At 38.7% G+C, this 15,884-nt stretch overlaps 1 protein-coding gene across 3 annotated transcripts in view; it reads left to right on the forward strand.

The window, feature by feature from the left end:
- ZBTB11 (zinc finger and BTB domain containing 11) overlaps positions 1-9,352 on the forward strand; it is a 30,769-nt gene extending 21,417 nt beyond the window's left edge. The window contains exons 10-11 of one of the 3 annotated variants that reach the window (XM_037907897.2): positions 2,896-3,071; positions 5,516-9,352. In XM_037907897.2, the coding sequence (XP_037763825.1) occupies positions 2,896-3,071; positions 5,516-6,042 (703 nt within the window). In that variant the 3' untranslated portion in view covers positions 6,043-9,352. Of the gene's footprint in view, positions 1-1,561; positions 2,861-2,895; positions 3,072-5,515 lie in introns of those variants that run through there. The other 2 variants (XM_037907907.2, XM_037907903.2) reach the window with 2 other exon arrangements.
- Positions 9,353-15,884: the final 6,532 nt, after the last annotated feature.

Genomic DNA, 15,884 nt, shown 5'->3' on the forward strand with positions numbered 1-15,884 from the left:
AACTTCCCCTTTTTTTCTGTTGGTTTTGTGTGTTGTCTCTCTCTCTCGTTGAATGATTACATTTTTATCAGTATATGTCAGTAAATGTTGATTTCGCTGTACACACGCAAACTGACAAAAATATTTCTGTTAGTAATCAAAATTTACAGATAGGCAAAGTAAGAAAAATTCTGCTTGAGATCTTACTAGAGTCAAAATTCAGTGATTTAGACTTTTGAATTAAACTTGTTACAAATAGAATAGACTAGAGAATTAATAGTATAAACAGGTGTGAGTTGGAGTTTAAGGATATTTACATTGTCAACATGACAGGTCAAAATATACAGTTTGTGTTTTAATGGTTAGTAAAGCTTTAATTGTCTGACCACCCTTCAATAATTTCCCACAACTCTGGACATTTAAATAGATAAAAATCTAAAATAATGCTTAAAAATAAACATCAATATCTGTTGAAATTCTGGGGAAAAAAGTCAAATTCTGCAAAGCTGAGTTATATTCATTGCTAGAAATTGTAGAAAATTGATAAGAGAAGCAAAAAGTCACAAGGAAAAATCAATAGCCAGAAAAATTAAAGACAATAAGAAGGAGTTTTTTAAATATGTGAGGAACAAAAGGAGTCCTAACAATAGTATTGGTCCACTGCTAGATAGAAATAGTACAATTGTCAATAATAATGCAGAAAAAGCAGTGTTCAATAAATATTTTCTGTGTTTGGCAAAAGGTCAGATGATTTCATAATCAAAAATTACAGGAGAGTGGTATAATGCCAATCAACATGGATTTATGGGAAATAGATCCTGTCAAACTAACTTGATCTTTTTCTGATGGGATTAGATTCTAAGGCCAGAAGGGACCATTGTGATAATCTAGTCTGACCTCTTGCATAACACAGGCCATAGAACTACCCCAGAACAATTCATGTTTGAACTAGAGCATGTCTTCTTGAAAAAATCCACTTCTGATTTAGAAATCCACCACAACCTTTGTCAAATTGTTCCGATTGTTGATTACCCTCACTGTTAAAAATGTGTGCCTTATTGCCAGTGAGAAATTATCTAGCTTCAGCTTCCAACCACTGGACCTTGTTCTACCTCTCTCTCCTAGATTGAAGAGTCGTTAACAAAAATTTACTCCCATGTTAAGAACTTGTAGACTGTGTTCATGTCACCCCTTTAACCTTCACTTTGTTAAGCTAAGTAGAGCAAGCTCCTTGAGTCTGTGGCCTGGTCTACATTTAAAAATTAGATCAACAAAGTTGTGTTGCTCAGGGTTGAAACAATTTGCTCCTTGAGCACAGAAGTTAGGTTGACCCTAATCCCTACTGTCAACCTAGCTATCGCATCTTGGAGAAGTGTATTAACTACATTGATGGAAACGCCTCTACTGTCAGTGTAGAAGTGTCTGCACTACAGCGGCATAGCTGCAGCTGTTCTGCTATAGCACTTGTAGTGTAAACGTAGCCTATCGCTATAAGGCATGCTTTCTAATCCTTTAATCATTCTCGTGGCTCTTCCAATCCCTTTCCAATTTATCAACATCTTTCTTGAATTGTGGACAACAGAACTGGAGACAGTATTCCAGCAGCGGTCACACCAGTAACAAATACAGAGGTAAAATAACCTCTTTATTCCTACAAGTTTTGATTTATGAAGATACTAATATTGATGTAATATACTTAAACTTCTGTAAGGAATTTGGCATAGTGTTGCACAATATTTTGATTAAGAAACTAGAACTATACCAAATTAACATGGCACACATTAAATGTGCTAACTGGTATGTCTCAAAATGTAATTGTAAATGGGAAATGCTCATTGAGCAGATGTTTGCAAACCACACAGATTGAGAGAGTGGTAAATAATGAAGAGGATGGATCACTGACACAGATGGATCTGGAACTACATGCAGTTCCCTTCAGTATCTTCAGGGAAAACTGAAGGCTGGTAAAGTTCCCCATGGAATGCTTTCAGGAAACAAAATGGGGATACATCAGAATTACTGGGCATCACTAGCATACACTTCAGGATCCTGAATCCCATCTGTTCATCTGTAAACCTTGTTTAGGTTTTTATAAAAGATGCAGCACATGGTTAGCATTTTAGTTCATGTCCATGAGGCCTTTCCTGTGGGTGGCAAATTAATAATTGTACATGAAGGAGTCATGGTTACGTTCGTTGGTTGAATACATGCATTTCTTAAAACATTTTTTCCCCAATGTACAAATAGCACAAACTAGGTCATTAAGGCCAGAAGCAAACTTATTAGTACGGAGAATATAAGCTATACTATGTCAAAACATTTTCTTTGCATTAATAATGTACAAATAAAACTGTTTGATGTAGCCAGTACTTCCAAATTCAAATATCATCTAGAAAATAGCTTTGAGAGGATTCTGTAGGCTATCCCCTAAAGTGTATGAGGAAAATGGGTAATTCAACAAATTTAGTTACTTGGAGTACTTTACCTCTGCCCTCACACCTCCATCATTCTCCACGTATGCCTGCATAGTATGCATCCTCAAAGATAACAATATGAGCTACAAATAATAATGCATGTGAAACTTTAGGGGGATTAGTATGTCTTGTGCAAAGTTAGAAATGTTTGGGTATTAATCTGTGTGGTTTTGCTAATGTGGAATGGTGAGTGGAAGTTTGCGTCCAGGATTAAGAAAGCATGTGGTTGTAGTCTCATGGCACAATAATATTTTAAAATCTGAAACCATTTCTCTTACATTGGAGCATCAAAATCTAATATCTTTAATTATAAAACTGGCATTCCTTTAAACTTTCCCTATTTGAGTTAAAAGACGTTCTAAAAGCTTAACCTAAAATAGGCATGGGATAATGGTTTCAAGCATGTTTTCTGTATCTAATAGGTATTCTTTTCACATTTTAGATGTAATGTGTGTGGCAAAGAATTCTACGAGAAAGCTTTGTATAGAAGACATGTAAAGAAAGCCACTCATGGGAAGAAAGGGAGAGCAAAGCAAAATCTGGAACGTGTGTGTGAGCACTGTGGAAGAAAATTCACCCAACTGCGAGAATACAGACGACACATGAATAATCATGAGGGTACACAGAAAATAAGTGATTGTGTCCTTTCTGTAAAAATACTAGTATTTTAACAGATAATATGTTTAGGGTCCCCATGAGTGGGGAGCCACAAGGAAGTAGTTATGGATCATCAAGTCAACAGAAAGTAGGTTTACACTCATCCTGTTATTTAACATATTTCTAGCGACTTCCAAAAGTAGACATTAGAATCCTTCTAAAACCTTATAGCACTGGTAGTGCAAATGGATACAAAAGGTGTATTCTCAGTACTCTGTGAAGGGTTGTAATAAAAACACATTTTCAGGAGTTTCTGTGAGACTCTATTAAAGTTTTGTGTATGTGGCAAGGAATTAATATTGTGTAAAAATTATAAAAATATTCAACTTCTAAATAAATGCACCCTCACCTCTTCTCCCCTCCCCCCCCCCCCCCCCAAAAAAAAAAAAAAAAAAAAAAAAGAGAGAGAGAGAGAGCAAGAGTGAGTGATTGGTTTCAAACACTTATAAACTCCTAAAAATATTGTTTCCTTTTTTTGGACTGAAATTTGTCAGTTCATTAGTTTACGGTGGAGATTAAAACCTTTAAGCATTTTGGGGACAATATGAACAGAACAGTTGTAATTAAAAAGTTTCCAATATACGCATAAGCATTTCATAAGGAAGCTCAGCATGAGACTTGGAATAATTGAATAGTCTGACTATGTACTTCTACACACAAGTTGCTATATTGTGGCAAAAATCATTTTTTCTAAACATCTTACCCATAAAGGACTGTTAATAATAAGTCTAAAATCTCATTCGCTGCTGGGATAGAAATTTAAGTGTTTGTTTACATTAAAAAAAGAAGCACCTACAATGTCCCATAATTTTCTGCCATAAATCTGTAGCAGTGATAATATAGGAAGTTAGCACTGAAATTGTTTCTTTTGTACGTCAGTGCAAATAGCGATCATACATACATTATGCATAATAATTTTGCTATACACTGACTTGAGGAAGAAATAGTTTCAAACTAGGGATTTCAGGCTCCGTGGAAGATGGACACACAACTTTACAGAAATTAACAAAAATCAGTGGAGTAGGATTTGGTTTAGCAAGGTGCCAGGCAGTACATTTGGAGGAGAGATGGTACCAAACGGAAAGGCAGAATGGGAGAGATGGGATGTAACAGTGAGACTCTGTGCCCAAGGCACTCCTAAGGCGAGACACACAGTATGGAGATATGCTCTATATAAGTGCCTGTGTAAAGTTTCGGGCTTTTTTATGCCTGCACAGATCCTCATTAACTGTCTGTTGCATCTCTGTGAATAGAGATTGTAGCCTCTCCAGGCCCATTTCATTACCTTTGATACCTCTCTACCAGTTAACCGAATCTGTTACTTCTACCTCTCAGATTTAAATGAAAATTTATAGTTAGACAAAATATGGTTTTAAGAAATAGAAGCACCATCAACACAGATAGAAGCTTTAAAACCTAATCTCTTGGTGGCATTTCAGAATGATATATAATGGCATGAAATAAAAAGAAACTTCGCAGAAAATGTTTTCTGATATAGTTACAATCAAATAACTTGGTTACGAGATGGTTTGTTGGAGATGTTCAAAAGCAGACTAAAAGCAAGATCCTTTAAGGGAAAATCCTGTCCAGCAACAGAATAGTTTAGATGGGCCACAAGGTTTTTGCCAAGCCTCTCCTCTTCTGATGTTCTGTAACTTACAGGCAAAGCACAATTTAATAGTTATGTTGTAACTCTTGACCTCTATCTATGAGGTTCAGCTATACTTCTAGGATGGGATTTCCTAACCCACTCAGCATTGGCCTTCAAAGAACAAGGCCATGCTGAGTACTTGTGAAAATAGCCCCTGTAACCAACTATTCATTTGTATTACAATAGGACCCAAAGGCCCCAGTGCACTACAAACATAAAGTAGGAGGCTCTTCCCTCCAAGAGCTCAGTCTGGATTAACATATCTGATATAGTTGTGTATCCTTCCCTTTAGTAGACTCTTGCTCTGGGCTGAGGGGTTTTGTAGCACTCTTCAAATATCATATAATGCACTCAAAATTTGTAAATAAGATTTTATTCACGTCTCTTTTGCTCTGTGATATGTGACTAGCAATTTTGTATTCATGGTTACCTATGAAAAGAGTGGTTTTCAACACTTTTTCACTGGAGGACGCCTAAAAAATTTCAAATGGAGGTGCGGACCCCTTTGGAAATCTTAGACATAGTCTGTGGACTCCTTGGGGTCCACGGACCATAGGTTGAAAACCACTTTTCCATGGTAGCGACAGCCTTTCTCCAACCCCTTAGACATAGTCTGTAGACCCCCTGGGCTCCGTGGACCACAGGTTGAAAACCACTGTATTAGAATGTTGTCTTTTGGGCCTGGAATTTCTCATTCTCATTTACACAGATTTACAAAAACTAATAATCTTCCTTCTCTTGTTTTGGTGATCAGGTGTTAAGCCTTTTGAATGTCTGACTTGCGGAGTAGCCTGGGCTGATGCACGTTCCTTGAAGCGTCATGTGAGGACACATACTGGAGAACGACCATATGTGTGTCCAGTATGCAATGAAGCTTACATAGATGCCCGGACGCTACGGAAGCATATGACCAAGTTCCACAGGGATTATGTACCTTGCAAAATTATGCTGGAAAAGGACACCCTTCAGTTTCATAACCAGGGGACGCAGGTGGAACATGCCATCAGTATTTTAACAGCAGACATGCAAGAACAAGAAACGGAGATTAGCATTGGCAGTGAGGAGATTGAGACTGTGGTAGTGGCAGGAGAAACAATTGAAGCTATTGAAGCTGTTGCAGCTACTGAGGAATGTACATCAGTATCCACTCTTTCTGACCAAAGCATCATGCAGGTGGTGAATTACGTATTGGCACAACAGCAAGGACAGAAAATAGCTGAAGTTACACAAGCCATTGAAACTGTAAAAGTAGAAGTGGCCCACATTTCAGAAACAGAGTGAACACCATCTCTAACAGAGAGCAAGAAGAGTGCAGTATTGTCATGTAACAAGCTAAGTATTAACTGTGAGTATTTGAGGCTTACAGTAATACTGACTTTCAGATACAGAATCTCCTATATTGAGTTTCTTGGCTGCAGAATGATATCGCACAATGCACTGGTTAAAAAAAAAATAAAAGTGCAGATACTTCAGTACAGAGCAAGAGTTTGGAAGACTGATTTCTGTATCAGTCATCAATTAGTACAGAAAGGTCTAAAAATAAAATATTTCCTGTGTAATGGCAGTAAGTATCATGTTGTAAATTTTTTTATAAACTTTTACAAAGAAGCTGTGCTGGGATTGTACAGCTGTTTCAGTAGCATTTTGCTTTTGTTTTAATATGTATTTCATCAGGGTCAGTGAATGAAGTTTAAGTGATGGGTTCTGTCGTCTTTTCTTTCACTCCCCAAATCAGGGGATGTTGGACTGCTGTGGAGTGCGTGTTGCCTTGTGAAGGGCTGGAAACCTGTGGTATGGGGTCTTTTGCCTTTAGGTAGACTTGCTAACTGTGTATAAATCTACAAAGTGCTCCAGGAATTTTGCAAAATTAGCTTAAACTCCTCAGGACTGTGTGGCAGGTCAGTAAGTACACTTAAGGATTCTGCAAACCACTGTAAAATGACTTGCATAATCATGTAACTGTAACCAAATTTACTCAGTGAAGTCCATTGGAATCTGGGGAAAAAACTGTCACTGGTGAACAGTTACTTCCATAAGTACAATGGGATCAATAGGGCTACTCAAATAAGTAACTGCTCTTCAGTGTGAATAAGGGGTTTAGTCTGGCCCTATATGTGCAACCCTGTTTAATTTATTTTGCTAGTTCAGTTGTGTAAACAAAGCTTTACACTGCTTCATTGTACGTATCCAAGGCAGGCAAACTAATGATGGATGTAGAACTCTTCTAATTTTATATTAAATTTATTTGGAAATTTCCACATGAAAAAAGTTAAGTGTAATTGAGTGCAGTTCTTTGGGAATGGGACACTGTATAAATCATCTGGTTTTCCAACTTCTGTATCATGGAGAATTGTTATTGAGAGGTGGGGATGGTGGGAGTTAATAATTCCAAAATGGGACAGACAGTAGCACGAGGACTGAATAATATGAATGTCATAATGTCATGTTAAAAACTAAATTTGTGACACACATGCTGGAAATCTCCAAAGGCCTATTATACCACAGCTATATGAAAACATGTGTAAGGCAGGCTGTTAATCCTGTTGCATCTCCTCATCTTTGTGGAAGAACTTTCAGTTCCTGTTGGTTAATGTGTTAAAATAAAATGAAGCGGAAATATTTGTTCTAATATTAAAGCAATCCCATGCAATGAAGTTGCTAGTATCTTTTTCAGTGAATGTATAATTCCCCTGGCTTTTGCTGGAAGCAGAAGCCCCGCCTCTGTCTCTACCAGCCCTGCCAATCTCTCATACTTGATCAAATCATTGTATCATGGCCATACTGTTGTGTATGTATTGAGAGACCTGCCAGTCCACTTTCATGTGTATTAAAGCAACATATATGTTTGGCATATTTGAAATGCATTATCTTTCAGTACGATACAGCTCCAGATTGAAGGCAACAGAACTATAGCAATGAATGAGAGAGACTGTGTCATCCAAGCCTGTATGCGCAACAGGTGAAAAATGAACAACTTAAGCATGTATGTACATGAGGATAGCTGAGACCACCTTTGAGTTAGTATCCTTACATTAGTTTCAGCCTGTGTGGTGATATAATCTACTCTCATTGTGTAAGATGCATACTGAGAGTGTTTAGTTCAGGGACTAAAACAGAAGATGTAGATGGTAGTTTTGAGTTCATGTTCTGAAAAGATATAGCATAAAAGCTTGTACTGCAAAAGTATTCAACGGGGGTAAGACCACTGGTCCCTGCTAGATAAACTTAACAAATTTGGTTATATTACAATTTTCTTGTGCTGCCTGTGAAACTGGCTTGCCTTACACATTAACAAAATATGGGGCAAAATCCCTGATAAGGTGTCCAGCTCATTTGAATTAACATTTCTGTAAATGTTCCATCGCTTAGCTGAAAGATCTCAATTTAGTAGGCTGTAAAACAGACCACTTCTGTGTATTTTGCATGCATGTAGATAAGCTGTTGAAAATCTTACTTTTTTAAAAGCAATAACTAATGTAATTACATTGAGTTACTGCCTTGGGTCTGAACTGAGCTGTAGGTTACTGTATTCCAGAGATCAAAAATATCTTCTGTGAGAACCAAACATGATGGCGATTTCATATTATTCACATACACCTTGTAACCTCTTATAATTGTGCTAGTCTCTAAATATTGCAATGGAGTAAAATTGCAGAAAACATACACTTGAAAAAATAGTGCTAGTTGTATTTTCCTAAACACTTGTATACCCAAAAACATTTTGGAGAAGCACCCTGGAAAGATCAGTCTATCATAATGTAAGCTAAAAAGAGAGGTAAGTGTAACAGTTCTTATAGCCATTATAATGTGAAAAGATTTGAATAGATGGTTAGGTAAATTTCCAAATTTTCTGAGTACTAGTAATTTATGCATAAGTATATATTGATAAAGTTGTGAGGAAACATGTTCAGGACAACTATTTGTAAATATTGTTTAGTGCTTCAATTGTATATTCAGTGTGCTACCTTACAACACAATACTTGTTAGCATCTTAATTAATCCTTGGATATCTTTATTTTTCATCCCTCTGGAGACAAAGGAGTCTGTTGAATTTAAAAGAAAAAAAGTATAATGCCTTCTGTAAGAACGAAAATATGTTTTAATTGGCGTTATGACCTGCCACTCAATAAAATTGCAGAAAGGTTGTTAGATAAACAAAAAATCAAGCCAGCAGTATGAAAGTTAAAGGCTACGGCATCTCTTGCTTAACATGTACAGTTGTGCCTTAATTTTTTTCAGAATGGCATACGGTAAGTAGGGGAGTATCATTTAACTTGCTGTTCCTGGATTTGTGAGGTTGCCTTTATTTATTTATTTAAAGTACACCTCTTAAATTACTAGTTTGAGAGGTTACTACCCTACCACAATTTATGTGAAATCAGGCCATGATCATGAGCTTTTAAGATTGTTGAAGCTAGATTTTTTGTTTATAAAAACTCGTGAGAAACTCAGTCTATTTCTGAAGTATTCCTACTGAATTCCTGGACATAGTGAATTAAATGTCTTTGGTTTGTACATTCTGCTGTTTTGGTGTTAGATGTATAAAGTTCTGGTTATTTCTGTCATTAAATAAACAGATCTTTGTCATTAATTATTCTTTTAAGCAACTTTCTTTTCAGAAAAGCGTACTCCAGAATTATATTTTTTTGTGATGTGTAGCCACAGAATTCATGTTTAATTGCAAGCTACTGAAGGGGCTCAGTTACTGGATTGCAGTGAACAGCTCCAGTTTTACAATTCTGGATGGCCAGATTAACTCCTTCCTAGAGAGTTAGATCTGAAGAACATTAATCATAGCAATTTCTCATGCATTTGCATTAAAGTCTCATGAGACCTTAAGGTCACTGGCTTTTTACTATGATGTGCTGGTCCCTTACTGCCCCCCACCCTTCATTTGAAAGGGGACTGCTTTATGTTCAAGATCTTTGCATATTTTACTTAATTCCAGGCTTTCTGCTATATAATTTATGAGGCAGGACCACGGCCTGCTCTCTCCCACCCAGTTGATTTCCCGGTTTCTTATATGTTGATAAGCATTCAGTGTGTTGGTAATTTTTGTTTTGACCAGTAACTGAAATTGTAGAAGTTGTCTGGGTAAAAGCTGGAAGTTTCCACAGTTGGGAACTAGCCCCCCAGAAAAGATGCAGTAATGGCAATGAATTTTGCTATCCAGCAAGCACTCAAGGGCTTTGGTTCGGAGGCAGAGAGGAGCAATCTGTTAGGCAACAGCAGAGACTAGTTCTGATTTGGAATGTGTTGGGGGGAAGAGTGTGAATGGAGGTTTGAATCTTGTTCCATGCCCTGTTAATCCTTGACACCAATTAGCTGCATTCTCTCTCACCTTGATATGCCAATATGTCCAACAATAGTGAACACTTGTATCATTTTGTTAATGATCAGTGATGAACTAGTTAAGATTGTCACTTAAATTGTCACCTACAGAGCAAACACCCAATTGAGATCCCACTTCTCTGTTGCATTATTTGTTTTCCTGCAGGTTCAGGCAGACATTGCCGCATCAGTTTATGTGCAATTCATATTTTGGTTTTCTTTGCACTCACAGTTGCTATAGACTTGCATTCTTTTATGGTTTGTCCATTATTATTATTATTAATAAACATTTATATTGCAGTAGTGCTTAGAGATCAGTGTGTAGTTTGTTAGTTGAGTAGGAAAACACTGAGTTACAGATTGCAATCAATATTACGTGCTAGTTTTACAATTACCTTAACACGAGGATGCCAGTAGCCTTTCATACAACTGTTTGCACAACAGCAGTTGAAAACATCTACAGTGGGATTTGATTATACATGGATATTAAATGCATTCATGTTCAGACTTGTACTACACGAAGCAAGGTACAGACTCTTTGCAAATGAAACAACCCCTTTGTTCCCCTACCGATTTAGCTGATCCCCTCATAAGCAAACCCACTCAAAATAAATGTAAAAATTGTGGAACTAACATGATGTTTATCACCATCACATTGTTCACTCTGCTTGTGTATTTTATGCCTTCTCTCCTCCTGGGTCTGTCTTGTCTATTTAGACAATATTGTCACATTGTGAGAATAATCACTGGAATGACTTATCAAGAGTCATGGTGAATTCTCCCTCACTGACAATTTTTAAATCAAGATTGGATGCTTTTCTAAAAGATACACTCTAGGAATTTTTGGGGGGATGTTAACGGCCTGAGTAATACAGGAGGTCAGATTAGATGACCACAATGGTCCCTTCTGGCCTTGGACTATATGAAATTATGAATTGTTTCCTTGTACTTGCCTATCGGATGTCTTCTGTCTTAGACTGTAAGCTTTTTGAGGCTGGGACTGTCTTTCTGTGATGTGTGTTCAGCACCTAGCGCAATGGGGTCCTGGTCAGTGACTGGGGCTCCTATGTGCTACAGTAATACAAATCATCCAGTCTTACCTTCTTTATGCTATTGTTATCCAGGGGTAGAAGGAAATGCATAGAGAAGAATTTGAGATCAGGAAAGGAGTGAAGGATCCTGGGCAGGTGCCTGCTTTGGGGCAGAATAGAGTAGGCATGTGGTGGTGTCAATCATGGGGTAACCCTATCTGCAGAATTTAGGCATGAGAATGGAGTTCTTAACTCATGGTTGGTTAACTACTGTCTGCTCAGGAAATGTGCTAGATGAGGGATTCTCAACCTGGGGGTCTTTCTAGGAAGGCAGGGCAAGCCAGGCCAAATATGAGTGAAAAGGGCATTGCAAGTTGGCACTATTGTAGGAGGGTTGATCCATTTTTTTTTAAAGCAGCTTAAGTGAGGCATAATTCAAAAAAGGTTGAGAACCTCTGTGCTAGATAATTTGTTCCTAGTAGGTGAAGGGCCATGGGAATTACACCAAGAAGATGGCACCATTTCAACAGCTTGATTCCTTCCTGACAGAGGGGAGGGAAAGGCACCCCGTTGCCTCTTCATAGAATAGAATACAGTGCAGCGCTGTTCTTTGTCAGGACCTGGACTGTGGTTCCTTCCTCAAGTCCAAAGGAATAAAATAAGCACTGTGGATAAGGTTCTGGAAGCATCCTTGGGGGGATTCCCCTCTCAGAAGCCATTCATCCAATTGCAGGTAAATACATATTCCTTGCCATCTCAGGTGGGCAGCCACTACTGCCAGGTACTTTGTGAATACTCTCGGCAGGACTGTAGACAAACTGAAAGAGTACTCTGTATGGGTAGTGGTTGTAGCTCACTGTAAATGTGTCCTGAAGATCAAGAGCCGCAAATGAATGCTAAACTTCTAGAGAATTGATGATGGAGGCTAGTGTTGCTAATCAATATGAATTACAATAAACTTTAGTCATCTCAAGTCTAGTAAACTCATTTCCTCTTTGGGATATAAGGAATTAGCAAGCATAGAAACCCCTCCCTCTGAAGTCCTGAGGTGGTACTACTGTGGTTCTTAATTGACGTAAGAAATCCACTTCTTCCCTCAGTTGTTTCATGAGATGGATCTGTGAAGAGGGACAGCGACGTGGGGTGGAGAGCAGGCTCTGGTAATAGTAGCCTGTGCCTGAAAAAAATGGGATTGGGAGAAGGACGGTGGGATTGGCACATAGCTCTTGACTTGAATATCAAACCTCTTGATGGTAGAGAGGGATGAGGCTCTCTTGCAGAAGCAGCAAGACTTCTTAGAGGAGTAATCAACAGGTGTCTGTTGCTGATAGGAGGAAGTTCTGTCAGAAATGGCCCTAGTATCTAAATGGCTTTCTCCTCCTGGGGAGTGTAGCAATACCCAGTGCCCCCACTGTTGCCTATACTCAAGTTATATAATAGTTTATCTGTGCAAGAAGTCCATAGGTCTGGCCCTCGGAAGGGTGATCTTCAGTGGTTGTTTGATTGAACAGATGTAACAAAGCTGCCCTCCTCCTGGTGATGGATGTGGCTGTTGAATAGACTGCTGTATCAGGTTTCCAAGGACTGCTTGGAGGGAAGTTCTAGCTACTTACTAGTCCTGCCAAAATGATGGCTTTCAGGCCAACCCCCACTTCCCCTGGAAGCTTGTCAATGAATGGGGATATTCTATTCAAGCTCAGTCATATTTAGTAAATATGGCTTGATAGTTGGCTATGTGCAGTTAAAGAGACACTTAGAAATAGGCCTTTCTGCTTAAGAGGTCAAGGATCTTTGTCTTTTGAGTAGCTTTAGGGGGTCCTGTTTGTTTGGAAATCCTTTTTGAGGGAGTTGGTATCTTTTGTTAGTGTTGAAGATATAGAGGCTGGAGTCTGCCACAAGTCATCTCGAGGCCCTAGTACTCCACTTATTGGTATTGACAATCTGCCTGGGAGACTAGAATGCAGAATATTCAATTTTATGTGCTTTCTTTTCTACCACCAATAATCCAAGGTCCATAATGTCCACCTTTCCTTGTAATTCCTGAAAGGCGTCTATTAGCAGGAAGTTGTATGGGAGAGGATGCCACTGCCTCATATAGTGAGGATGAAGAATAAATCCTTAGTAGTTAGCTGGAAAGAGGTTAAAAAGAATTTCCTCTGGCTCATGACATCCTTTGATCCCTTCCATTCTGGGAAGAGGCTCAGTGGTACAAGTTGCTCTTAGAGCAGAGGTGGTAGGTGGCTGTCTCAATGTAGTACTGGGATTCAGGGGCAAGCTCCCATTCAGTGCTGAACTCAATCTGAAGATTGGGGACAGCTGCCTGATGGGGTAATAGACCTGTTCTCAGTACTAATGACAGGAACCTTGATCAGAGTCTTTATTTACAGAAGTGCTAAAAGAGCAGGATCTCTTGCAAGAGACGCCCTCCTGGGTGAAATGAATATCTTTCTGAATTGCTCTAGGAGGTAGAGCTTTCACCAAGTGCCTCTTCAGTATCAGACAAAGCAGTGGGATGCATCCTTATCTGTGGGGTGACTGTTCCTATTATTTCAGCTAGTGCTTCCGTGAAAGAGCTCAATTTCTTTTCACATTTAGCTTGAGTGAAGATCAGCTGTTACACCCAACACAATATACTAACCAATTTCCCTCCAATAAGAAACTTTCACACCAGAAGACTCCTTATCTGCTACATTTCAACACAGATTTTACCTAATGTGAAACAAGGGGTTTATCTGCCTCCTCCTTGACCCTCTTCTAGAGTGAGGTTGTATAATCTCCATGGCAGATGTCTGAAGCAAAGACTCAAGTTATAGTAGGAGGATGAAAGTCTATACTAACAAATCCATATGTGCCAAGTAAGTTAGTGTAATTGTCATCTTTCTTCAGGGTGTGAAGCTAAAAGACTTTAGTAAAGTAGGGGAAGCTATTAGGCAAAATAGATGGAATTCAACCAGGCCTGTATTCTATCCAATAGTACCACTTCATTGTATCAAATTGTGAAGGGTTGTCCCTAAAGTAAACTACCTCCATTAAAAACCTACAGGCTAATGGCAGCCTTTTTTCTTGCTCTAAATTTTCATTGTTGACCTTGCAAGATCTGACCCCAGCTCCATCCCATTTCTCTATAACATAACTTTTGAACACCTTTGATCAATTCTAAAATGTCAAGATATGTCCTAGGCATCAGTGACCATAACCCTATTGATTTTTGGAGACAACTGCACCCTCAAAAGCTGGAAATGGAGGACACATGGAGCTGTTATGTTGATGGTATGTATTAACAGCTTGCACTATTACATGTTGATACCTTATATCAAAAAAGAAAAAACTCCTTTCTCAGCTGGGAGTTGAGCAGATAGGTTACTTCCTTCCTTATGTCCTGCTACATCAATCCTTGGTCCAGGTGGGGGAAGATTGAGCCCTGCTTTGAACAGTGGGATGGCCAGTGCCCTGGTGGAGAAAGGTATTTGGCAGGGGGGACAAATAAGCCAGATCAGGGCAATGGAGAAGGCTGCTGTGGGGGAAAGGAGCATGGTGGGAAGGAGCATGGTCAAGGGGAAAGAGAAACCTTTACCATGAAGGGGAGGATGAAGGGGATGCTTGTATGGGGGGAGGGGAACGGAGGGACACAAGAAAATCCTGGTGTGCACAAGTAGCTCTACCTACAGAAGCTATGAAGTATACACCTTGGTTAATTTCTTTTGACTACTACTCAGTGCCAACATATACTGTGGCCTAAAGACTGAACCTAAACCCTCTAAGTTTGAGACACACCTATTATGAAACACCTTCCACTGACTGACAGACACAAGTAACATCCTTTCTGGTTAGGTATAAGCCACAAGCAAGTCCAGGCAGGAACCTGAGCTATGTAGGCCAAGAGGTTTGAGGAGAGGGCTGAATGGAAATACTGGAAGCAGCAGAAGGAAATCTAGAGACAGGCAGAAGAACTTCCATGATGCTGGGGAAAAGCGCTAGCTGGAAAGAGGCTTGCAACCATGAGCAAAGGAAGTGTCTCCTCCTGTATTCAGGGAAACAGGATTTTATATACATTCTTTGTAAACAAACAGGATTGCACCAAAGAAACAGGTGACACCAATTTCTCTTAACAGACAATGCACAAGACCCCAAATACTGACTAACCACTCAGGTCAAAAGGGGTATCATCATCAAGAAGGTAGCAGTTCTATGCACATTTCCACTGCTTTAGCAGGGGAGTTATTCTAGACAAGTGAAACCATGCATTAAATCTATTAAAAGATAAAAGTAGGTGGTACAATTTAAGTGTCCCATTGTGTCTCCACTGCAGTCAACAAGAGTTGGTCACTAACTTCAATGAGGGGTAAGAGGCAAAAGTAGTTTAGAAGCATCACTTTTTTTTTTAAGTCCTTACATTCAGCCTTCAAAGAGTTTTATAAAACAATTTTTGCTATGAAAAAAGTATACTTTTTATGTTACATTTATAACAAAGCTTTTCAAGAAAATAATAGATACATGTATTCAATTGCATCAGACTTCAAATGAAAAGACTACACAATACAAAAATTTTAGAACTTATAAACTCAGGAGTCTAATTGGTCAGTACTTTTCTAACCTATAAAAGGTGCACTTTCTTCTCCACCAGCTCTACTCAACTTTAGCATATGGAAAGGATTTAAGGGGAAAAGTAATTAAGGTGGATTCTGTTCACGAATATTCAATAACAGACAAGTTTTACAACCAATTGCAAACAAGGATAACTTTACTCGCAGACACTATCAG

Source organism: Chelonia mydas, chromosome 1, assembly GCF_015237465.2.
Source record: "Chelonia mydas isolate rCheMyd1 chromosome 1, rCheMyd1.pri.v2, whole genome shotgun sequence".
Classification (NCBI taxonomy): domain Eukaryota; kingdom Metazoa; phylum Chordata; order Testudines; family Cheloniidae; genus Chelonia; species Chelonia mydas.